Source organism: Xiphophorus maculatus, chromosome 20 (genome assembly GCF_002775205.1).
Source record: "Xiphophorus maculatus strain JP 163 A chromosome 20, X_maculatus-5.0-male, whole genome shotgun sequence".
NCBI classification, from domain to species: domain Eukaryota; kingdom Metazoa; phylum Chordata; class Actinopteri; order Cyprinodontiformes; family Poeciliidae; genus Xiphophorus; species Xiphophorus maculatus.
The window spans coordinates 765,888-791,389 of NC_036462.1; the positions used below are offsets into that span (position 1 = coordinate 765,888).

A 25,502-nucleotide genomic window follows, 5' to 3' on the forward strand; every position below is an offset into this window, starting at 1 on the left:
GTGCTTTGTAAATCTCAGAGTTGAGTGAAGGGTCCAGGTGAACTCATGGAGTGGAGACAAACAACACATTTTGCATATATTAAAAATAATAATACAAACAAATATATATTTCCTAAAACATCTTCTTAAAGTAAAGCTTTCAGTGAAAAATTGGAATCAGCAGGTCAAAGCTTTCCAAAAGTTGGAGACTAGAAATTTAGATTCTGTAGGCAGACATCTAATAAAAATACACAAATAAAAATGACAAGAACTTTCTTCTGCCACACATTTAGCTCCTTGCATTTTTTTTACATTCCCCAGTTCCTCGGGTTAAATATGAAGGTGATGAAGCTCTAATTACTCCTAACAACTACTCCTTTATAGAGTGAACCAAAAAGGGGACTCGTAGTTCTTAAACACTTCTGCGACCCTGGTCTCTTAATCGCTGCCTCTAGTTAATCACCGCATGCTGTCCCTGCTTTAAAGAGCTCACAGTCAGAAGAGAGAAACACACATTTATCCAGGCTTCCCGCTCCCTTCTCCTCTTGTAAAGGATGCACCGCTAGCTTGAAGAAAGTGTGTCGGGGGGGATCGTACCCTTCCCAGGGGCTTGTTTAGCAGAAGTGTAAATAAGGTCTGTTGCTGCTGCTCGCCGGGGGACTCGGGAACACCAGCTCAGTCAAATGAGGACAAGTAAACATGAAGTATAGCACTGTAGAGGAAGGAGAGTGTGAGGCACCAAGTAAGACCTAAAAAAATAGATATGGGAGTGAGAAAACTGTGATGGTGACTCACAAACTGGCTGCCAGTCAAAGACAGGGCTGGCTATTGTTGAGATTAAGGAGGGAGGAGAAGATGGAGCTGGCGGGGGATGGAGGAGATGCTACGCTGATGGAGGCAGACAGCCCTGCCGACTGCCTGATGAGCATTAAGGGAGCTGCCAGGCAGGCGAAGACCGTTCTCTCCCTCAATGCCGCCGCTATCGACATGAAAAAAAAATGTCCACCTCTCAATCTGTAGTCACAGTCTCCTCCAGGAACCCTCGCCCGATCACATGAGCATATCCAACACCCATTAAAATATTCAAATAGGCTCTGGGAGGCAGCCTCCGACACGCCTCCCTAGTGTTAATGACAAGATGAGTCGTGTCATAGATGTAGACAGACTATTGTAATTCAACTGTATATTTAAAATGTGCATATTGAGCGAAATGTCTTTGCAAAGCTCCAATAGTAATCAAATAAATAAGTAAAAGTATCAATATAAGTAAAGATGATCAGCAGTGGACGTGTCCACTGTTAGTTCAGAGGAAACCTGACTTTTTTCATCACTATAGTGATTTAGTGATATAAATATAAGTACTCTGCAGCTGCTTTTCAAGTGGTTATAAACTCTTTTATGCCCACTATCTCAACCTGTGCCGTACGAATGTACAACACTCACAAAAATCAAGACCATCAGACAGGAGGCTGGAAAACACCATCCTATCCAAGATGCTGGACTCAGATAATGCAACTAGATCTCTGAATACTAGGATTCAAGCTATGATGGACAGACTGAGAAATAACATCTAGACTAAAGTGGATATTGTTGCTGAAGGTTTGCACTCTGAGATCACATCTGTTAGAGGGGAACTAATGCCCCACTGGTTCTAATGAGCCAGGCACCACTCTACTCGGCTTGCTTTGCGAGTCTTCCCACTGGCATTTTTTCGAGGCCGGTCCCTGCTTTTTCGGTCCCTGCTTTGGAGTAGGGCCAGTCAGGCCAGCCCAACTTGTGTGAATGATGCAAGCTCAGCTCCAGTTCACTGATTGGCTGTGGGCGTGGTCAGATGTTGCAGTAAAGACAGAAGAAAAACAAAAGGCGCAAAATTACAAACTCGCTGCAACACAGAAGCGATGGAGTTCTTTTCAACTAATCTTTACCATTTACAATCCATATTTGAATGCACCGCATTAAAAAGTTCATATCATCAATCATACCTGCACATTTTAAAGTCATAATTACAAAAACAAGTCATAATTGTGTCTGCCCAATTTATAATTATGAGACACAAAGTCATAACTATGGGATATAAAGTCAAATTTTGACTTTCAAAGTCATATTTATGAAATATAAAGTCTGAATCAGAGAGTTGTAAAAAAGTAACTCAAGTGGGCGTGGGAAATAACATCTTTACTAAAGTAACATCTTTTCTGGATGAAGTAAGAGAAGCACTACATCAACATATTTTTACTCAAGTAAAAGTAAAAGTAGCTATCAAAAAAATTACTCAAGTAGGAGTAAAAAACGTATTTGGTAAAAAGTCCAAGTACTGAGAAACTAATCAAATTATTAATTATCTAATACAGTATATATAAAATGACATCACCAGACAGACCAGTTAAGTAAAAATTTTGGTATTTTAAGGACAAGCAACAAAAATAAAATCAGGCAGAAGAAAATCTGATTTTGTTTAATAAAAAAAACTTATGAAACTTTAACAAAAACTGCAGGTGTGAGTCTGTGTCTGGTGAATATTTGGCTAAAACATATTTGTTTTTCACTTAGTGTAGCGAATTCCGAAATTTTTCTTAAGTCATGATACTTCATAATAAAATTGCTGAAGTAAAAGTGAAAAGTACAGCATAGTAAAAATACACCTGAAAGTAACTTTTTTCAAAAGAAGTTACTCTAGTAAATGTAATTGAGTAAATGTAACTAGTTACTACCCAACTTTAGTCATAATTATGAAATTCAAAGTCCTAATTTTGAGATAGAAAGTCATAATTTCAACTTTCAAAGTATTAATTATCAGATATAAATCTATAAGTATGAAATTCAAAGTCATAATTTTGAGATGGGAAGTCGAAATTGACTTTCTTATTTAGAATTTTGATTTTCTACATAATAATTATGAGATTCAAAGTCATGATTATGAAATATGAGCTTCCATAGGATCAAGCATCCTTAGAGAAATGGAAAGTCTTTATGAAATGTCTTTCCATTTCATTATTATGACTTAGAACATCAAAATTAGGGCTTTTTCTCATAATTATGACTTCCTGCTGGATTTTTGTTTTTTCTATCATGGTTGAAATGAGAACCAGTTACAGCACCTTGAAGCTCCAAGAGTTATTTATCTGCCAATAAATAAATAACATTAAAATTAAGCTTGGGAACGCGAATGCATATGAACTGGAACATTTATTCAAAATTACTTTTGCAGTCAGCTTAAATATAATTGTTCAGTATTAAAAAAAAAAGTAGCCTCACCTCCAGCCAGCACAGAGTACCGCTGAGTTTTCTGATAGTCCATGGTGACTCTACCTGCCGGGGAGAAATGAACAATTCTTTGACGCTTTAAAAACAGAGGAGGAACATTTAGAGGAGAAGTTTTGATACAGTCTGTCTCTATTTTACAATTTCCCAAACAGAAAGAAAGTTAATCTACTATTGATGCACCAATTTATCAACCAACCGATTTATCTGCGCTGACTTACTTCATTTTGGGAGATTGGCCGATGCTTGGCCGAAGTTGATCTTATTCCCTGACCTTAACCACATCAAAGATTTAAAAATCAACCATTGCTCTCTTCTGCTATACAGCGACAGAGACTTGACTGACAAACCGGCCCACCAGGTCATGCCTGCAGTAATCACCCCTCTAATGCCAGTACTCTGGAATCTGACAATCCTGTCTGATGCCAACTCAGTGACTTTTTTGCTATTTTTAGCAACATTTCAGACTAAAAATCAATCGGTATTGGCCAAAATCAGAAACAGCAGGTAGGCTTTGGTAATCTGTGATCAGCCACAAGACGGTAATCGGTGCATCTCTATTATCTACAAAGGTCGTGGCTTAAAAGTTAAAGATTAATTCTCAGTATCTGGTATCAAACACTTCAGCCATGTTTTGAAGCATATTTCACAACACAATCAGTCTGTACCACTGATGGCTAGTGTGAGAACTTGGATCTGTTTGTAATCTCAGAGCTTCCAGAAAGAATGGAAATTATTATTTAGGTAATTCTAACTGACCCAAAGAGAAGTTTGGTCTGATTTGATTTCAGACAGGTGTGTCTTTATCTGGTGTATGTAAACTTCTGGTTTTAATTGGAATTGTTGCTCAACAGTGCATAGTTGGTAGCACTGTTGCCTTGCAGCAAGAAGGTCTTGGGTTTGATTCCTGGCCTGGGGCCTTTCTGTCTGTAGAGTCTGTATGCATGGGTTCTCTCCGGCTTCCTCCCACAATCCAAAAACATGACTGTCAGGTTAATTGGTCTCTCTAAATTCTCCTTAGGTGTGAGTGTGTGTGATTGTTTGTCCTGTCTGTCTCTGTGTTGCCCTGTGATGGAGTGTCCAGGTTGAACCTCCTTCCCGTTGACTGCTTGATATAGGCACCAGCATCCCTCGCGACCCCACTAGGGAAAACATGTAAGATAATGAAAGGATGGATGCTGCTCACCAGAAGTTGCCTTCACACTTACATTGTGTTCCCCCTCTGCAGAACGCACTTCATAGGAGTACGCCAGCAGGATGTCAAGAAGGCTGAGCCATGCTTGGCAACGAGACGTCTTGTCCAGCAGGAAGGAGCGGTTTGTGAATTTTCTCAGCTGCTCTTTCTCTTCATCACTAAAAGAAACAGCTACAGAAAAAAGGGATAAAATCATAAAATTGACTCTAAATGCTGGGTATGAAAGTAAGTTTTAGCTCTGCTTTACTGTTCCACACCAAAAAAGAATGTGTGTTTCAGTGTATTCACAACCTTGAACTTTCTCACAATTTTATAACCTTAATTTTTTTGTACTTCAGAGTTTTTATGCAACAAATCAAAACAAAAAAGTGGAAAGAAAATGTTTTCTAAAATCTAATTCTGAAAAGTGTTGGTGGACCTTTATACTAAATCCTCTTATTCAATACTTGTAGAACACCTTTTTGCTGCAGGCACAACATCAAGTCTTTAGGGGTCTCTGCTAGGGAAGAAATCCCATTTCATATTTAGGGGGGACAATAAACAGGGAAATTTCTTAAGAGCAATTTGGGGGGCAGGGGGGTCGGCAAAGTCACAGTGAAATGTAACGTAAAATGTGATTTAAAAATGTGTTCAAGCTGCAGGAACAAAAATGACTAGTAAATGGCTCTGCATATCAGATGTGTGTTTTTCTCAGTGAATAAATTGTAGAAGTCAAATGTTTAGATATGAGTTTGGTTCAGTGTCACTAATCTAATCTCTGCTATACCTTTAACAAACGCAAGGCTCTGAATAAAACCAAGTTTTAATGAGTAACTCCACTTAATAAAATTCTTCATAAATATTTATTTATTGTAGTGGCTCTCAATACAATGAATTATTATTATGCATAATTTAAATTAAAGGATTAAATTAAAGGACTAATGTCTCAGCCAGATCTAGAGAAACTCATCCATGCGTTCATCTTCAGTCGTATTGATTATTGCAACAGCGTCTTCACAGGTCTGTCCAACAAATCAATCAAACAGCTGCAGCTGATCCAGAATGCTGCTGCTGGCGTTCTCACTAAAACCAGGAAGATAGAGCACATAACACCAGTTTTAAAGTCCCTCCACTGGCTCCCTGTAGCTCAAAGAATAGACTTTAAAATACTGTTGTTAGTTTATAAATCACTGAACGGCTTAGCACCACAGTACATTAAAGATCTGCTTTTATTGTATCAACCTTCCAGACCTCTCAGGTCTTCCGGTTCTGGTCTGCTCTGCATCCCCAGAACCAGAACCAAACGAGGAGAAGCAGCCTTCAGCATCTATGCACCACGAATTTGGAACAAACTTCCAGAAAACTGTAAAACAGCTGAAACACTGACTTCTTTTAAATCTCAACTGAAAACCCACCTGTTTAGAATTGTATTTGAAATGTAATCAATTACAAATTTATTGATGTAAGTTGACTTAATGATTGATTCTATATTGCATTGTGATTCTGTGTTTGTTATGATGTAAAGCACTTTGAAATGCCTTGCTGCTGAAATGTGCTATACAAATAAAATTTGATTGATTGATTGATAAACTTAAGTTGTTTTATTTTGAAACCTTTTTTGGACTTGCCATGTCCTGAATGACTGTGAACAAGTAGGTAAAAATAACACATATCTGGGGAATATAACTTAAACTGGTTTTTCTAGAAAAATATTCAGATTTTATTTTGTAGATTTAAAAATGGTAAGAAGCAAAGACATACTTTCTTCCAGGTTTGACCTCTATTTAGCTCTGCTAATCTTCTCATAAATAAGCTGGCAATTTGCAAGAGTGCACCTAAAATCAATGCTTCGTGTATTGCTTTTAAGTCTTAACTGAACAAATTAAAAGTGGAGTTTGCTTATGGAAAGTAAAACTTAAGACAGCGTTCATAACAGGTATTGCAAGTAATAGCTACACTAGGGTTTACATGTTGAAATCCTGACATTTCAGACTATGCTAATGGTCTGCTGCGTAGGTTTCATTGAGTGGATTGCTCTTTAATGTTCTTGGGGTATTGTTTTTCTTCCACTTAATAATCTGCAATTCTATGCTGGCAGATGTTCAGAAAACAGTCATTGAGACTCTCCACAAGGGGGGGAAGCTACAAAAGGTCATTGCTACAGAAGCTTGTTGTTCATAGAGTTGTGGTAGCACACAAGAGAGACAGAGGTGAGGAAAATGTGGATTCATCCCAACTGATGTGGTGATCACAGTATTTGTTAATAGTGATATAATTTATATTTATGGAAATGCTATTTTGTCACTATTTAGCAATAGTGACATAATTTTCTGATATTGTTCAGGCCTCATTTGAGTGTATTCACACCAAGAAAGTCCTTTGGTCGACTTGTTTGGTCTGGACCAAAAGAGGACTTTTTTTCCATTTGGTGTGGTTTCTTTAACGTTGTGTTTTCTTTTTTACATGTAAAAAATGTAAAATGTACAACTACAATTTGTAGTAGTTATGCATTACAATTTGTAAAGTGCCTTAATACAATTTGTAAGTAAAGCCACGTGGGTGACAATCATTACTCCCAGTTTCCAGAAATGAAAAATAAACTTTGAAAGTCCTGCTTGCTGCATTTGTCTGTGCGCATTTATACTATTATTACAACTGTGACAGCATTTGGGATGTCAAGACCAGCTCATAAAATTCAATGTGATATTTTACATTTTTGAACGGCATCAGCAAATGCTGAATGAGATGAGACAATCTACATGTCTTAACCCACAACATGCTACCAGCAACATCGCTAAGCAGAAGGCATTGAATCAAGTACAATTTCAGTGCAATCAGTACACGTAGTAAAAGCGTTAGCAATACTGAATGCCTCATTTTAATTATAATGCCATGCAACGGTAACTCGTAAAGTTCAGAAAGATGTGCAGTTACTTTAGTTGGTCTGGATCGATGCCAGACTATATTCACACCAGAGGTGAACCGTACCAGAGTTTGTTGGAGTGCATTCACACGTGAACATAACGTCTGGACCAACTTTCTCGTTATGTCTGGTCTGATACCTTAAGCATGTTATTAAGTCTGTAGGCTTTAGGGCTGTATGATATAGCTAAAAAATGTATCACAATATAAGCATTCAATAACAGTCGATATCAATACATATTGATTAGCTTTTTGTTTCAAGTAACTGAAATACTGACCCTTCTTGTTTTATAAACAGTTTTCACTCCAAGCTGTTGTTTATTATTTTTAAGTAGTCATGAGGCACGATGGCAAAACCAGATAGTGATGCTGCGCCAGTTACTCAATAGGTTGTTGCTAGGTCACCAAAAAGTGAGTGAGTTAGTTGATGCTGACTGTGAGATGTTGAGCAGCTAAAGCCTACATCTCCCAGAATACTGTGCAGTTCTTGATCAGAGTTCAGTGAAGTTATTGAAAATTCTAACGGATGTATTTTCTCTTTGTATTTATTAATAAAAAAATATGCACTATATACCGTTAATGATTTATTGCCCTGACCTGGTAGGTATAATTTTAATCCGTATGAATTAGATAAAATGTTGACAGTAAATTCACACTTTGCAAGTCAAATCAATTTGAGGAAGACCCAAGTTGTAATATTTCTATTCATGCCCATGATGAGTGTATGTAAGCATGCTAATGGGTCGGTTCATGTAAATGGAATATCCACTGGGTTGAAGGTTTCAGATAAATGACCTCAACGAAACTCATAATGAAGTTAATACCGCTGGCAGGCACTGATATAGCTTTCAAGGACAACATGACTCCGTGAGTCTTTCAAGAGGCGGAGCAAAGAGAACCAAAACTGACTCACTATGAAGATTGTTCTCCACCTCCTGATCGAGAAGTTCAGCAGACAAGTCAATGTTAAGCGCCGCAAGCACAGCTGACAACGCTGCAGTGTATTTAGACAGGTCAGGCGAGAATGTCCAAGTGTGAACAGAAGGTCCAGAGTGAGCCGTCTACACATCCTACAGATCTAGGAAGGTTTTGCTCCAACATACAGCATCAGACAACAACGGGTTAGACAGGAGGAAAATGTACTCAAATTTCTTACATTGTCGCTCATGGTTTATAATGTTTTTGTGACGCCTTTTAGCAGTGGAGTTAGAAAAACAAGTAGAGGCGAAAATTATTTTCACACATTAACAGTTTATGGGTCTAAACAGTGTGGCTTTTTCTTCGCCTCGTTACGTCATATTAATAAAAACCTGACAAATTCACACAACGTTAAACTGGCTGTCGGGCAGTAAAGTCTGTCTGCTGCAGCTGCTGACTGAGTTTGTCGCTGTGGTGCAAGAAAATCGTATTAAAGTGAGTAAAATGTGCAATATCAATATGTCTGATAGCTCAGCCTGGAGAAAAATACAGAGGTTCTGCATGTGACAGTGTTTTTGAAGACTTCTGAAAATTCATTAACCAGTTCCTTTTGAAAGAAACATCTGCTTAATGGGGATCTGCAGCAAGCCTAATGGGGCGATGGAAACAGACTTCAATCCCATTTTAGCAATCTGCGTCATTTAGCACTGAAAGGCATGTTGGATGTCTGCGTCGGCAGAGAGCTCCCAGCTTGCCCTGCTCTTTATTCCCCTCCCAGCTCCGTAGGAAACAGCTGAAAGCAATTCCTTGCTCTGCGTGAGGATGAAGAGTCCCTGCTCTCGATCTCTGATGTGTATACTGTGTTGGCTAAAGCAAACAGACAAACACACACACTCAGTATCTCTCTGGCTGCACTGGGAATTTGGCTCTGCTGCAAAGGAGATTCCTGCTGCATTACGTCAGTTCTCTGCGGACGTTACCTGAGTCTCTCGTTGGATGTGCAGCATCAAAGGGGAGAGCACAGCCAAGTGGACATAAAAGCCCACATGGAGGAGAACATTTGCTGCACACATGCACTGAAGATGGGCTCAAGATGCAAAATGAAAAAAAAACAAGAAGTGACTGGAGGAGTTACTTGACACAGGTTGAATGCACTTCAGCAGCACAAATTTCAACATATGTAGGAAGTTTATGATTGAAATGATACAATGCCTTGCAAAAGTTTTCATACCATGATGGAAATAGCATTTGATCTAATCCTGTTTCTCTTGAAATCAACAATCATCTACTTTCTTTTGTTCACATTTAAGATAAGATGATTGTTCCCACACCATGACACAAAGCAGTCCACCAGCGCTCTGTACTCAGCCTCTTGTCCATCACTGATAAACCCGACAACTGCAGAGTCATCTGAGCATTTCTGGAGATGACAAAAGTCAGACTTGTGCTGGAAGTCTGAAGTGTAAAGAGAGAAAAGGAATGGTGAGAGTACAGTGCCCTGTGGTACTCCTTGTTCGACACACAGTTCTTCACTCTTACAAGCTGTGGTCTGTTTAGCCACTTTTCCACTAGCCCGCCTCTAACTAGTCTGGTCTCGCTCTGCCTCGGCCAGATTAATTTCCCACTAGCAGATCTGGGTTCTGCCCTGGTGTTCTCAGATTTTTGCATCTACTTCAGGGTAGTACTAGTAGCACTTATCAGGGTACAGCAACGAAACAATCTGATTGACAGCTGACCGCATTCATTGATTGGATTGTGATTTACGCCACTGAAAACTGCAAACAGCATTTAGCTTTTAGCAGTTAACGTTCAGCTGTGGACTATACGGGGCAGTTTAATTATGAGTTTAATCAGGAGCAGCAACAAGAACACATGCGGTAACTTTTGCAGCATAATGACCGTGAATTAGCAGCAGTGCTAGCAGCTTGTTTCTCTGAAACATGGATAATAAAGAAGAGAGAAATGGTGCACCTGTGGTCAGTTTTCTGACAAAGCTGCTATTTGTGAAACACCAGAACCACATGATATTAACGTGTGATTTGAATTTTATTTTTCATTTCGATTGAAAAATAATAATAATAATAATAATAAAGCTTATGATTGGCTATTGGTGATGATTGTTAAACCTAAGTCCAAAAGGTTGCACATATTAAAAGATAAAGTGCCAGAATGTAATTATATATACAGCAAAAATAATCAGCTGATATGAGCTTTAATCATTATGGTTGGGCCAGCAATGGATTTCTATAAAACAAAATGAAATATCTGGATTTACTTTGGTCTATCAGAACTAGAACCTCAAGGTTCTCCATTACGAGTGTTGCTGCAAACATCAGTGGAGAGTTGGCCACAACTGCTGCAGCTCACATCCTGCCCACCATAGTGAGGAAGGAATCGGATAATGGAAAAGCTCACAACCTGAGGTAAAACTGAACAGCACATTAATCGGTTAGTGCACAACTTGCCAGTGGAAAAGCACCTTTTGTCAGATAGTCATACATCCAGATGATTGTTAAAGTGTCCACCTGTGTCTCCTGGGTTTCTGCAGATAATAGTGGGTTTGTTGACGTGTATGATGGTGTCTCTGTCTCCATGGTGAGAAGCAAACTGCAAGTGGTCCTGATTGCTTACTGAGGTGGGCCAGCACAAGTCTCTCCAAGACCTTCATGATGTGGGTTGTCAGGGCAACAGATTTATAGTTATTGATGACTGATGGGTGAGTTTTCTTCTGTACTGGAACCAAGCAGGATATCTTCCATAACGGAACCTTCTCTTGGGTCAAGCTAAGTTTGAAGAGATGTTGCTCTGCAGCTTCTGAACTTCAGGACTCTGGGGCTGACACCACCTGAACCTGCAGCCTTGTACTGGTTCAGCCTCTCCAGCTGTGGTGCAATTCTAGAACTAATCATTTTTTTTAGGTAGAGAAGCTTGATTTTTTCATGGTTTATCTGTCTCATATTATACAGTAGGGACATAGTGACACTTTAGTTTTTCTGCGGACTCCAGTAGCCAATAAGTGATATTTTGTTGCCAAATTCACCGTTGTGTCTTTGTGCAATGACAATAAATTAAGTCCAAATCTAATTTATTGAGTGGATCTGTAAAACCCAATGAAGTTTGGAGCTCAAAATGTAAAAGTTCACTGGGTGTGTGAATACATTTGCAAGGCAATATAGACATATCTTGCATCAATTTAAAAAAATACAAGCATGGATTTCTCATGCTTGTATAGAAGTTGGTCTGAGCTATATCCTGCTGAGCATGCTGGGATTGAAGATGTACATGCCGGCGTTTGATCTTGTGATGATGCTCCACCACAACTCATAAAAACCTAATATTTAAATCCACACAGCAGCGATATGAAGCCAAAGGATTTTCTATCAATTCTGCAGAGCCAGTATTACTCACCGCTATGGTAATTCATCATTACCATGAAGCCTGTCAATTCTATTGGGCATTAACCATGAATGCGTTTTGGAGAGCAGAATGATTGGAAATTAATTTCTGACCTAATTCCTCCAGTTGGAAACGGCAGCCTGGCTCGTTGCTGCTCTCTCCAGTTCCAGATGGCACGACGGCATGAATCAAAATATGCTTCAAAAAATGCTGCTGAGAGTTGGAAAGCTCTCCTGGGCTAAACTCTAAAAGCCAGAGGTCAAATTGCCACTTGATCTGGGCCCTATGACTGAGTCCAGTATCAAATCAAAGGGGGCGTGTGACGAAGGGACTCTAAACACTGGAGCTTCATGTCAACAGATGGCCCATTCCCTAATCTGATCCCTAACCAGGGATTTGTTTACACATCCAAAATGAAAGTGCAAGAGATACAAAGAGTTTGAGCTGTCAGGACCACTTATACCAGATTGGTGGGTAAATACAGACTCCCAAGCTACCTGGAAGACAGCTGTGGCCCGTCATTGGGCTGGACAGGACAGCACAAAGAAGTTTCTTTCTACTTCATTAGCACCAGTGTTGTGCGGTGAGGTTCATAGCTGGTGAGGCACTGACATAATCATAATCAGATTTACAAATATAGACTCCCTGCATGTTATTGTTTACATATGGAGATTTTGTGCAAGTGGACACCGCTGGAGGGCAAAAAGACTTACATTCTTTTACATGTCATCCATAGCTGCGCTGCTGTCTAGAATAATTCCGTTAACTCAATGGAACTTAGACATGTAGGTATTATTAATTTAGTGTTATGCTACACAGTAAAGGGAAAACCCGTTGAAGTACAACTCAAAACCACTTCTTTCTAGCTCTCTCTAGCGGCCAAGCTACAAGAAGACTCGTGGCCATAGCAACTGACACCAACGCAACTTTATGTTTCAGGATTCAACACCAAAAACACTCAAATATTTCCAACATAACATTTCGAACAGAACATTCAGTCTGTTGCAGTAGCTTGTTTATAGACTTAAAGTTTATTTTGCGATTATTAATAAGTGATTCCTGTGATAGATTATAGCTACCGTTGCTACAAGCTGACCTGGTTTGCAGGTTATGTTTCTTTTCTGTGTCTTTTTACACGTCGTCTCTGCAAATCGCACATTTCATCAAAAAACAACAAAAAAAAGTATTGCCATCTTACCTTAACTTATAAATGAAGTCCATGCGCTGCTCATTCTCCACAAAAATATCAGTTCATCCAAAACCAAGTCTATCCTCGACACAAGTTGAGAAAAGATGGCAAAGAAAGCAGAAAAGGCATTTCTAGCAGGACTTCCACAAAGCCTATCTTTCCTTGTATACCACTTTGTTTGAAAAGAGCGGCTACCCTTCTGTCTCGTAGTTTGAAGCAAACCTTTCAGCTCTGCCTCACCTGTCACTCCTGACCACATGTCACTGATTACCACCCATGTCCACAGCCATCCGTCAGGTGACATATATATCAGATTTAGTAGACAGTAAGAAAGGAGGTTGTGGAGAAAAAAAACTAAAACTCACACACAAGAATTCTAACTCATCAATTGAAATATATGGCTAACTGTTAAAATCATAAGCACGCCATTTACTATTTGATGGAGAGTCACTTAAACCTTCTGACTGATGCCATTCTTCATTCTCAGCCAAGACTAATGCTGTTCGAGCTGTCAATCAAGCCATTAAGTTTAATTTGGCCCATTTATCTACAACTGCGCTCCAGATTGAGATGTTCTTTCTCAGAAAGCAGAGCAAGGAAGGGGAAGAAGAGGACGAGGAGAATAAAAGGCCTGAAAGTCAACCAGTCAAAAAGAAAAAAAAAAGAGTGTGGCAGTGGAACCAGGGTAAAGAGTGAGACCCATATACTGAGACATTAGTTTTAGTACTCAACCGTCACTGGTTCGAGTCCCGGCCAGATTATCTTTGCTCCCCCTGCTCTCACAACCTGCTTTCTTGTCTGACCACTGTCAATTAAAGGCCAAAAAAGACTTTTTAAAAAAAACGACCAGTCCGCTGCTGTGGCACAGAGGTGGAGCATGGACACACACGGGGGACTCGATCCTTGACGAGGCTGTCGAGGGTTCGAGTCCTGGCCGTTGACCTTTGTCACAGCCTACTTTTCTGCCGACTCGCTATCAAATGGATGCCACAAGAACCAATAAAATCCTTTAAAAAAACACACACAAAAGAACATGATCAACTGCCAATTCCTCCTGCAAATTGCACAATCTGTTTAATCTAAATCTGCTCTTAATCTGATGACATTGGAGTTCTGCACTTCCGCTGTAACAGTGAACACCGTGCCACAGCCTTACAGCTTAAACAGAGGATGTTCAGGAAGTAGCAGGCCATTATGAGACCCGGATGGCACAATTAAACACACTGGCAAAAGCAAGAGTTCACAAGTTATCACCTTTGTGTGGAGAAAATGCTACAAAGGCCTCTGGCTATTTGCACCACAAAAATTGAGCAGAGATTGGATAAGAATGGGAAGTGACTGCAAAAAGAGAAGCTGAACTAAAAGCAGAATGAAGATGGTGGGCGAAGACGAGCTGCATTCCAACTCGCCACTCGCTGCACCACGAATGCTGGTGTTTAAACTGGCCAAGAGGCAGAGCAGAGATGAAGCGATTAGAGAAGGTCCAAGTTCAATCCCTGATAATGGTAAGTGTCTTTTCTGCTAAAGAGCCCTAAGGCACTTTAACAAAGAGTGCAGCTCACTAACAAATGAGCTGATGTCTCACTCTCCCAGAGGAGGACAGCAGGGGGAAAAAAGCCCAAGTGTCCTTTTGAGTATTAATGTGTTGTTAGACAACCATGACGGTGTCAGGCGCATACAATAGCTGGCTGTATGGTTTCTGTTTACAGCTCTGCATATGAACTGTTTCAAATGTGTCTAGGGAAAATTTTAAGTGGTAGTCCTGGCAACAGAAAAATGGTGGAAACACAGACGGGCAACTGTGGCTCTGTGGGTAGTCGTCTTCCTCCTGTCACATGTCGATGTGCCCCTGGGCAAGGCACTTAACCGGTCGGTAGGCAACTTGCCTACCGATCTGCGTATTGGTGGATAAATGTGTGTGCGTTTGGGAGTGCGAATGGGTGAATGTGTCTCCAGTGTAAAGCGCTTTGAGTGGTCAAAAATAATTGTAAAAGCGCCTTATATGATCAGTCCATTTACCGTACTTCTTTTAGTTGTACAACTAAGAAAAAAATCCTTCTAGATCTTGCAAAAAAAAAAAAAAAAGCAAAAAACAAACTCAACTGTTTAAATAGTTTTCCTACTAATGTCTGCAAGGGGCATTTGGGGATATAAAAGTAAAATGTACTTTTAGGTGATGCTTGAATTGCTTGCAAAATCCTGCACAAAGCAAACTTGGGCTGTGCATCCTACGTGCATAAAGGAGTATTATCAAAGATCCTTCCTTTCAGCAGGTATTAGATGCAATAACCAGGGTTTTCCCTGGTATACTAAAAGCCCAGTGAAGCCCCACCAGGCTAAAACTTTATTGATTTTTTTTTTTTTAATTGTATAAAATATTTTTTCTTTAATACACCAGTAACCCCGGACTGCAGAGCATAATCATTCCGCAAAGGGTTTATAGTTGATGCACTGAACATGGCATAAAGCTGGCCGTGTGTAGAAATCACACCATTGGAGCCTCTGCACATTTGCTGCTGTTGCGGCTGGCTCTCTGAAATTTACCTCAGTATGGTTAACGCCCCATTTCTCACTCAAACTGGACAATTTGGAAGGTGTTCTTTTAGAGAAGCTTCACCTGCATTTATATTTACCCCCTGTGAGAAAACATGTTTCTTCAATAAGGTATGAGTGAAGTTTAAAAGCCACCTCATTTGATCTGCTTGTGCAAATCGCAAATATTACCTATACCTATGCTTGCGCTTTCAGGGTGCGCATCGTGCGTGCCGTGCAGTGAAGATCTATATTTGTGAACAAAGAATTATGTGTAGCATGTACTTTGACACCTCACATACGCTGCCCAGTGCGTGGCTCTGTGTCTGCGGTGCAGCTTGATAAATGTCTACTCATGTGTTCCCAGTCAGACAGTGCATTAATGGGCGATGGTTCAGCCCATGGAAGAGCTGTCGTGCTCTCCTCACAGTCACGCAGAATGTTGGGGGTTTTTTTGTGTTCATGTTTTATTTTTTGCAGTGCCATACATTGCTTCAAACTGCGCCATATCAAATGTCGCTCCAGTCAGACATAGTTGCTACGCACAGCCGCTCAGAGTACAGAGAAATTTGGTCCATAATGCCATGACTACCAAAACAAATGTTCTCTGTTTGCTAACATTTTAGCCGCCATATTTAACACAAAACTCTATAGAGACAAAATGGAACAGTTTGGTCTCTACTAGTGCAACATAAATGAAATCTCCTTGTTTGTCCCTCTGTATCCAGCAGAGAGATGTGCAGTGCAGCAGGTCTAGCTAGTCATGCAGGGCCAGTCCAATGTCGTATAAGGACCATGAGCAGAATTTGATTTACGGACCCCTGTTGCTAAGAACATCCGCACCACTTACTGCGTTTCACCATAGATTTAATAGAATCTGGGAGAGGGAGTCTTGTTAAATTGGCCGAGTCTAAAAGCAATCAGTGATAATTGTAGTTTACTGAGATATATGTGTGAGCAAACAGAACTCAAACTCAGAAATTAAACTCAAATCATCAGACTGTTGCTATGGTAACAAAAAAATATATGAAAATTGTTCTTTGCATTTTTACAAAGCAAAGTTGCCAGAAAATCTTCAATTTAAATATTACACAATTTGAAATATTTTTTTTAAATTTATGCTGAAACCATTAAATCAAATTTAGCAGCATAGTCTCACTAAATGTTAACTTTCTATATACTGTATGTGGTCTGTGTTAAAATGTTAGCATTTTAACACAGACCTGTGTTAGGTCTGAAGGCCTGAGGTGCCTTAAGCAGCTGCTGAATTAATTTGGATTTAACAGAAGTGCAAATCATTGATATTTGTTTTAATTGCATTTTTTTATTTGTTGGTTTTAAGACTATAGTTGTGTGTTTAAATAGCATTTCACTGACAATTATTCGTAACATAATTACCCAGTAATATTTTTATATTTCTTGTCAACATCTTTTAATATTAAAACTTTTTCTTATGCTGAAAAAAAATTTTCTTACTGTACAGTGTGTTATTCTTACTTTTGTTTTGTATTTGTGTTTGTTTTGTACATGCTTCTACTTGCCAGTCACTTTGCTGCTGGTACACCTGAATTTCCCCACTAAGGAAAAATAAAGGTCTATTCTATTTCAGCATAAGTTACATTATCCAACAAAGGTTTCTCAAGATTCTAAGTAGCCTATTGTGAGAGCCATTTTTTTTTTACAATACCCAGCAAAAATGTAGCAAGCTCCAGTGTTACTTTTTTAAGTCTGCCACTATTTTTGAAATATTCCAAATAATTTTCAGCTATCCAGCAAACATTTTAAAAGACGGAAGATCTATATTTGCTCCACCACTAAAAAACACAGAATTTCCACTAATTGAAGTTTGTATTGTTCTTGCGATTAAGCAATGAATTATTCAAGCTCATCTCTCCTGACACCTAAATAACAGGAACATGGACAACAATTTTGATAGAAAATAACTGTAAATTGTGTAGATTTCTTCTTTGTATATTTTCAAGAGAATTGCATACAGAGCCCCAAATCCATGTTAAAATTATTACAAAATGGCACATTGGTGCGTATCCCATATGGTGCTGACTAGGGGTTGTAAATAATGATGATGTTTCCTTCTCCACAACAAGGAGGTGCAAAAGTCTCCTACATGGCAATCAAAAAAAAAACTCCTGCTTTTCTGTAAAATGTTTTTGTGCTAAGATGAGGTGGTTTTCGGGTGTATCAAAATTTGTATATTTAGCAGTATGTGATTATATTTGTTGTATAGGTAGATTTCACGCAAACACCATAAAGTCAACTAAGCAAATACGGGAAGAAATGCTCATACAACAACCATATTTTAAGCACTTTTCAGGAGAATAAGTAGCTCTCTTTATTTACTTTTAATAAAGTAGGTCTACCGTTAGCACTTACTCCACATAAGATAGAATAAATAAACTCACCAGATTCCCCTTTCTGCTCCATAGTAGGATTCAGCTTAGACCACCATGGTGTAAACTTCAGCAAGCGATTTATCTCATCGTCTTCAAACAAGTCAGCTCTGGAAAGACAGAGATGTTATCAGCCCCAAACAACAGAGAAAATAAGGTTGGGGATTAATAATCTTTACTCACAAATAATGGTCAGAAGAGAAAGCCAATGTCTCTGCCTCCAGCCGAGCCCGACGTCTCTCGGATGCCATTGTTTCCTCTGGGTTCTTGACTTCAATCACGTCACCGAGTTCCTCCTTCAAGGTATTCAGCATCACAGAAATATATTTGTATAAAACCTCCAAATTTAAAATTTAGGAATGTTTCTCCGCAAAACCAACCTGCAACCGCGCAAACACTCCGGACCTTTGATTAGCGAAGCCGTATTTCTGCATGGCTCCCAGCTCCTCTTCAGATCGATCTGTGTAAAGTTCCTGTTCCAGCTGCCAGTCAAACTCTTCTTCATCCTCCTCCTCATCATCTCCTGTGGTTTCACTGCCTGTTTCCAGAGATCAAGGAGTCAAGTTCAAACCCTCAACAATCAAATGTTACAACATTTACCTAAGTTCAAAAGTGACTTCTTTAACACAGCAAACCTATAGAATAATTCTGGGACTCACCAGCACTCAAATCTTCCACCAGAGGTTTTGCTGATCGGGAGCCTTTTGGTGCGAGGAGACTAGTGAGCATTTGAAGCCCTCCAAAGTGCTCCCCTCTTGTTTCCTTAGGGGCCTTAAGTGTGAAAACACCTGCAGCAAACAAAACATGGAAGGTGAATTATAACCCTTTCAGAACTCCAGAGAAATAAGATCCAAACATCCAGGATACATTTATGTAAGCACACTTCCAGAAAGATTGCTTGTTAATTAAATATAGCACAAAATGATCATCTCTTGGTAGAGATACGGGGTGGTTTTATAAAAGAGAGGATTTCCAGCTTGACAATATAAAGTGCGGCCAAGTTGCCCTCCCACCAACACTCTTAGGTGTGGATGCAATTGCTGAAGGAAGACAATATATTTTAGTTTCTATAAAGTGTTTAAAAATGACAGCAGAGGAAGCCCAGATATGTAGGGATCTGCTTACATTTGAACTATATTTACTATTATATGTTGACATGTCTGCCGTTGATTCAGGCTGCAACAAACTGAGAAAGAGACAGACGTTCAGCAGATAAAGTTAGGTTTTAGCCATCATCATTGCATGCATTCATTATACTGGATGGATGCAGGTTGGCAAGATTTTGTGGAATTTTGTTTGATTAAGGATAAAGACAAATGGCTATTGATGTTTTACTACCGAAATAGTATCGGCACTAATTACAAATATAGAATAGAAATTAAAGCTGAAGTAGGTAACTTTTTTAATTGTATTTTTGACATATTTGTTAAAACTGCCACTATGTCATGACAGTACGCAATATGAGACAGATAAAATGAGAAGAAAATCCAGTTCCTCTGCCTCCTCCCTGTGACCCAACTACCATTTGCAGAAATACACCCAGTCAGAGCCAACAAATCAGAGCCAGGAAGACTGTCTAAGCGCTGTCAATCATGCTCGTATACACAGTGCTCACACCCTAGTTCTCTGCTATGCTACAGCTCCTCCCCCCACAGGGGTGAGAATGACTACCGATGAGTAAACAGTTTTCTGTGACATTAAGTTGATTTTCCAGCACCAGTTTTGCAATGTTCAGGTAAAGTCCATCATTTCTGAAAGTTGAATATGCATAAAATATATGTAACTTTGCAAATAGAAGCTACAATTTTTACATACCGTACATTTTTTAGGAATTATAAAAATTGCACAATTACAATACTTTTGAGGATCTGTTTTTTCTTTTTGTATGTAAAATTTAAGAATCCTATGGAGTAGCTACTTTTACTGACTTTAAAACACACTAGTTCATTTGAAGTAGACTGCTTATATAACTAAAAAGGTCAAACATGACTGATGAGTTCAACAATGTAGCCACACCACAGAGATGGTCACTTTAAAGATCTCATAAAATTTCAACGCACTCAAGTGTTGGAGCTTGAACCAATTTGCAAGAGAAGGTGACTAATTGCTTAAGAATGGAGAGCCTTCGAAGCGGGACGTTAATGATTGCTCATTAGAAGACTAAACAAGGACACTCATTAGCAGAAGCTTTATTAGCAAACATTGCAGGCTCATACTGACATTTTGTTAGCTGCAGATATGCTGACACTTGGGTAAAAGACATGTCACTGATGAAGAAGGCAGACACTCCTGCTATACAAATGTCAGAAATAATTATATCACACTAAAATTCAAATACATATTATATAAAAAAAGAAAAATAAATAAATACATATCTGATAAAAAAGAAAAAGAAAAGTCACATATGATCTGAGTCACAGATTGCCCCCAGCTAGTAACCACTGTAGCATCACAGACAGTTCCAGTGGGTATTTAAATGAGTGGAATAACATGATCAGTTAAGTCAATTAAGAATGGCTGATTTACCAAATCAGTGATTCAGCCTTGGGACGAAATAGTGATGCCCCAAGGACCAATCATTAAAAGCAGCCAAAGCCCTGTCCCAGAATCTTGTTGGAATGTAACAAATAACAACAACAGTGGTTAAACAAAAGCTTTGAACTTGGGCTGTGCATTAAAGCTTTTCTTTACTCTGCCCCCAATGCACTAAACGTGCATTCACATCAGCCTTGTTTAGTCTCAAACTCTAGTTTGTTTCCCTAGAAACTCCAGTTCTTTTGGGGAGGTATGAATGCTCTGGCACGGTTCGAATGCATATGTGAACGCCCAGCGGACTGGAGACCGCTCCAAAAGCAGGAAGTTGACAGAGCATTCTGGGTAAATACAACCAAAACAAACGTGTGTTACTGGTAGCAGGAGAAATTATTTGTGGTCTTTTGCCAAAGACAAAGGAGAAGTCCTACAACCGCTAAAATTTGACACCACTCCATTTTACAAAGAAGGAAATCAAGCTCAGTGTCTTCTTCAGAGGTTTTTGTGTTGTTTCCCTCAGTTGTTCTTGGTGCAGCACCACCACAGGTGAGGGGGGGAGCAGGTTTTTCATTTGGTTTATTTGACAGTGCAGTGAGAAAGCGAACTAAAAATGTAACAAATGTAGAAATTCATGTTTGGTTTTTGAAATAATCTGAGCAGAGAGGTTTTGAACAAACCAGAAATTTGCAAGTCTTTCATGATTGAAACGTATTATTTCAATAATGATCCGACTCACCTTTATCAATGTCAAACGTAGCTTTTTCTGTTCCATCTTCAACAACTCTTCCAGGAAGACTTAATCTAATAGTAATAAAAGTTTGTATATTAGAACCAAAATCGGCAAAACACACACAAAAAAAAACTTAAAATCAATCACAGCTGACATTACATGCAAGTTATATTTGAAGCCTTTTTGCACTACAGGGCCCGGCCTGGCCCGGTCCCATTGTACTCTGGCCCTGGTTGTTTTGCATTGAGCAGAGTACGATGTCAAAGGCGGACAGGACCTTCATGTTAATCAAATTCCTGATAAAGCTGCAGAGGCAATCTACCCAGAGACCGTTGAGCAGTTTTGATCTTGGTTGTCCCATCCAGCTGATTCGGTAAACGCTTGTCAGTGAAGAATCTGAAGGAAGCATTTATCTTATCCTACTAATAAAAAAGAAAAAAAAATCCTCTGAGTGTTCTGTCTGGTCCTGCTGTTGCTTGTGGGATTCCCCTCCTGGAGGAGGAGTTACTTCTTTTTGTTAGAAAAATGAATAATCCAAAAAAAAAAAAAAACATTTTTTTTTTAATTATTATTATTTTTTGTCATTAATTTAATCTGGATTGCAAGCGTCTCTGTTGCTCAGAGCATTTCACTGGCGGAGCAAATTTATTCCTAAAAGATAGGTTTAAAGTTTATGCATTTAAAGCCGGGAGAGCAGACCAATCACATCGCTGGTGCCTCTGCGCGTTGAAGCCCGTGCTACCACTGCTTCATCTCTTAAGCGTGCCTCCTTTCACTCAGACTGGACACAGGCTGACCTATATGGATATTTACATCAACCCCCTGTGAGGAATTATTTTTCTTTGGCGAACTCCACATTGAGGTACGAGTTTAAAACCCACTCCGTTAGCTCTGGTTGCGCAGCTCTCTGTGAACCACAGGAATAACCTGTAGTTGCACTATCAGATGTGCGCATTGAGCGATTGGTGAGAATGATTTATCTTTATGAACAAACAATTATGCGTCGTTTACATCTCAATACATTGCCCAGCGTGTGGCTCTGTCTACATTTTAATTGTATTTTTTGATTTATTGCTTTTAAGACTTGTGGGGTTGTGGGATTAGACAGCATTTCACTGGCGATGCTTTCCCGTAACATAATTACCCAGTAATATTTTTACTTTTCTGTCTACCTAACATCTTTTAATACAAAACCACGGTGGACTGCCTTGGTGCCCCGACTACTGGGCTTAGCAAGTTTTCTGCAGTCATTATTATAATTTACAAACTTACAGGTAAGAATAGATTATGACAGGAATTTTTTGACGCCTCATGTTAAAATAGTAGACTTTGAGAAAGTCTAAACGCAAAATAAACGCTCCTCTGACCCAGAGATCCGGAAGAGGACTCGTCTCTGTCCTGCCCCTGCAGCCAATGCACCCATCAACAGCTGACTCCAAACCAGCCTCGTCTGGCCAGCCTGATTGAAACCACAGCTCTCTGGTTCCAGGTGCAAGTGGGACGGGGCTGGAAGTGCTAATGCAGAAATGGTCGCCAGGCCAGCTCAGGCCAGCCCGGGTCAACTGTGCAGTGCAAATGGGACTTTAGTAAGAGTACATTAGTCAACTCACCTAAGGAAGTAGGGCTTTGCATAGAACTTGAAATCTGTCCCATCGATGAACAGGTCAAACTCTGATGTTCTGGTGTAAGGCACTCTGATGCAGATGGTTAGATAATCTGGATCCTGACTCAGGTCAAACGCAGGAGTGATCATGATGTAATACCGACCTGCAGCGGGAAGACAGCAAGAATCATCAGTTCACTTACTGCATTCCAACTAAAGGCACCAAGCTTTTAATATAGCACCCAGCTCGCCACCTGGTGGATGACTTAGATGTTGACAATTTGGTTATATTGCAGAAGACACGTGTTTCTAACAGGGAAGATTGTAAACAAAACCTTATGTGTAGCACAACAGCACAATAGATAAAAATGGTATGATTTCTAAAGAGAATTGTTTACTTATTAGACGTTCTTCCCAATACCGAAAGCATAATGGTAACTTCCAAAACTCATATGAAAGGAGGTTTTATGTACTGACAAAGGTTTGAGCCGAATAATTTGTTTTTGGACAAGTATTCCAGTGTATAATATCCCAACACATTTCCCGGGCATTAGCTTTATCATTAAAAACACAAAATTTCCCTGATTCAGATAGTTCACTTGGCAAACCTGAAGCTGAAGGCTTAAAATTACTTTTTAGCGTTGAGTATCTATAAATAAATAGTTTAATTCGTTTGTAAGTAGCCCGAAATTAAACATAGGCCACCAGCATCATAAATTATTACATGTTTGTCCAAGAAACAAAACATTTTGCCGCGGACATAAAACTTATGGTAATTCCAATGGTTTTTAAAGGGAGTTAAACAGACGCTACAGCTAGCCGCTGTAGCGTACAGGAAGCTAACACGTGATGTATTTCCTCGTGACTTTCAGTGTAACAGCTGAAAGAAGATTTTTGCTCTGTCCCACGCGCTGCAGGCGAACTGTTTCAGGACACTGTTACGATACTTAAAGATATACAGGAACATAAATAACTCACCCCAAACAAGCTGGGCTATACCAAAAAGCTCTCACTGCCGTTTAACCTCGAGTCCATATTTTACCGTAATATGAAGTGTTAAACGGCAGTTCAAATGAGTCTGAGGTAAAAACAGGAAGCAAGCATCTTTCTCGTGAACGCTGTCAACACACTGAATACTAAAAATATACGCACGGAGTATAAAATAGTAAGTCTTATTTATAATAGTAAGGCATATTTCAAACTACAATGTCTTTTCCTCACTCATTTTTGCACAGTGAGTAAATTTGTTTCTGGATATTTTCAAATCTGTATTATCAAAAAATTACTGCATAAATTTAGTTCCACAGGTTGAAGTTTCAGCTTGAAGTGTACTCTGCCTAATTCCTAACCCGTCATAAATATAGAAAAACTAGATAATATAGATTTTTTTTTCCCGGAGTTTTGTAAAGAAAAAACATTTTAGAAATGTTCTCTTTATAACGATATGCAAACTTGTTTAAAATAAGAATGTTTCTTGTTATAAAAATAATCTATGTTGTTATAACAAGATATAAAACTTGTCATAACAAGATTTATAGCTCATTAAAACCAAAATGTTATTGTTTAAACATATAGCGATACTTTGCAGGACGTTTGACATTGGCAGAAACAGAGTGGCTACGCAAGTGTTTAACTGCCAAGCTTAGGAAATAAATTCAGGAGAAATATCTCATGATGAGCAATGTTCTCTTTTTAACAAGATACAAAACTCGTTTAAACAGGAACGTTTCTTCTTGTAGCAAGAAACTTGTTTTATCGTTTTTTGTCTAAATGAGAAAACTTGTCATTTTAATGAGTTTTGCAGTAATGTTTCTTTGTGTAACGATTTTGGCATCAAAATTTCTTGTTTGCATCTCATTGTAACAAGAATATTTCTTGTTATAGTGAGATACTCCTCCTGAATTTATTTCCTATCTCTGGCACCCATGATCTAAAACTATGGGTAGCCTATATGTGGAAGTCCAAAAGTACCACCAAATGTGGCAAGATCAATACTTCAGGCTCACAATTGCTCTTTAAATTTTACTTCTATTTTTTTTTTATTAGTCTCGCAACCCTAGCTCAAAAGAGTTTTTGGTTTTAATTTGCTCTCAAATAATATTTTGCACTTTCTGTAGGAAGAAATGCAATTACATGTGTAATTAAAATATTTTGTAGACACCTATAAACTTTACCCAAATCCTGTCCTAAAATTTAGCAAAACAATTAAAAGGAAAAACCACAAAAACACCGTAAGGTAAGAAGTTTCATTCTACATCACATAAGTAATAGTAATGTAATAGTAATAAGTAATGCCGATATATTGGCATTGATATCGGCAACACTGGCCCTGTATTTGGTATGGCATCATACCAAAATATGCAGTACCGCACAGCTCTGGTGTCTGGATGTGTCAACTGGTAACTCCCCAGAGTTGCAGCTGTTTTTACAGCAAAGAAGTACTGATGCAAAGTATTATAATAAATCCTGAAGCAATCCATCAAATAATTTCACAAATATGCACTACTTTGTTTTGGGAAATCACATTAAATCCCAATAAAATACTCAGAAGTTTGTGGTATTACAGCCTAACAAAATGTGGCATGACTGTGGAGAGGAAATAGTCTCAAAATACCTGTGCGTGTGTAATACTGGATTTATAATCGGTTTAAGCGTCTTTGTGTGTAACTTTGGATAGCTGTATCTGTGAAACATGATTTGTAAACCGTTAAAAAAATGTGCGTAACTCCGGGTACTTGTAAACATGTGGTCATGTGGTCACTTAAGAAATTGTGAATACAAGTACACGACTACTTTTGCAATGTATGTGCAACTTTAGCTGTCCGTGCAACATTACGGTAAAGCTGTAGAAACCCCTC

At 39.0% G+C, this 25,502-nt stretch overlaps 1 protein-coding gene across 1 annotated transcript in view; it reads right to left on the reverse strand.

The window, feature by feature from the left end:
- The window catches only part of shq1 (SHQ1, H/ACA ribonucleoprotein assembly factor), a 55,818-nt gene extending 32,123 nt beyond the window's left edge, over window positions 1-23,695 (reverse strand). Inside the window, exons 1-9 of the mRNA XM_023324662.1 lie at window positions 23,623-23,695; window positions 22,652-22,808; window positions 21,048-21,112; window positions 18,439-18,567; window positions 18,160-18,317; window positions 17,963-18,075; window positions 17,792-17,889; window positions 4,449-4,606; window positions 3,235-3,288 (exon numbers count right to left, since the gene is read on the reverse strand). Of these exons, the coding sequence (XP_023180430.1) occupies window positions 3,235-3,288; window positions 4,449-4,606; window positions 17,792-17,889; window positions 17,963-18,075; window positions 18,160-18,317; window positions 18,439-18,567; window positions 21,048-21,112; window positions 22,652-22,794 (918 nt within the window). The 5' untranslated portion in view covers window positions 22,795-22,808; window positions 23,623-23,695. The remainder of the gene's footprint in view (window positions 1-3,234; window positions 3,289-4,448; window positions 4,607-17,791; window positions 17,890-17,962; window positions 18,076-18,159; window positions 18,318-18,438; window positions 18,568-21,047; window positions 21,113-22,651; window positions 22,809-23,622) is intronic.
- Between the last annotated feature and the right edge of the window lie 1,807 nt (window positions 23,696-25,502).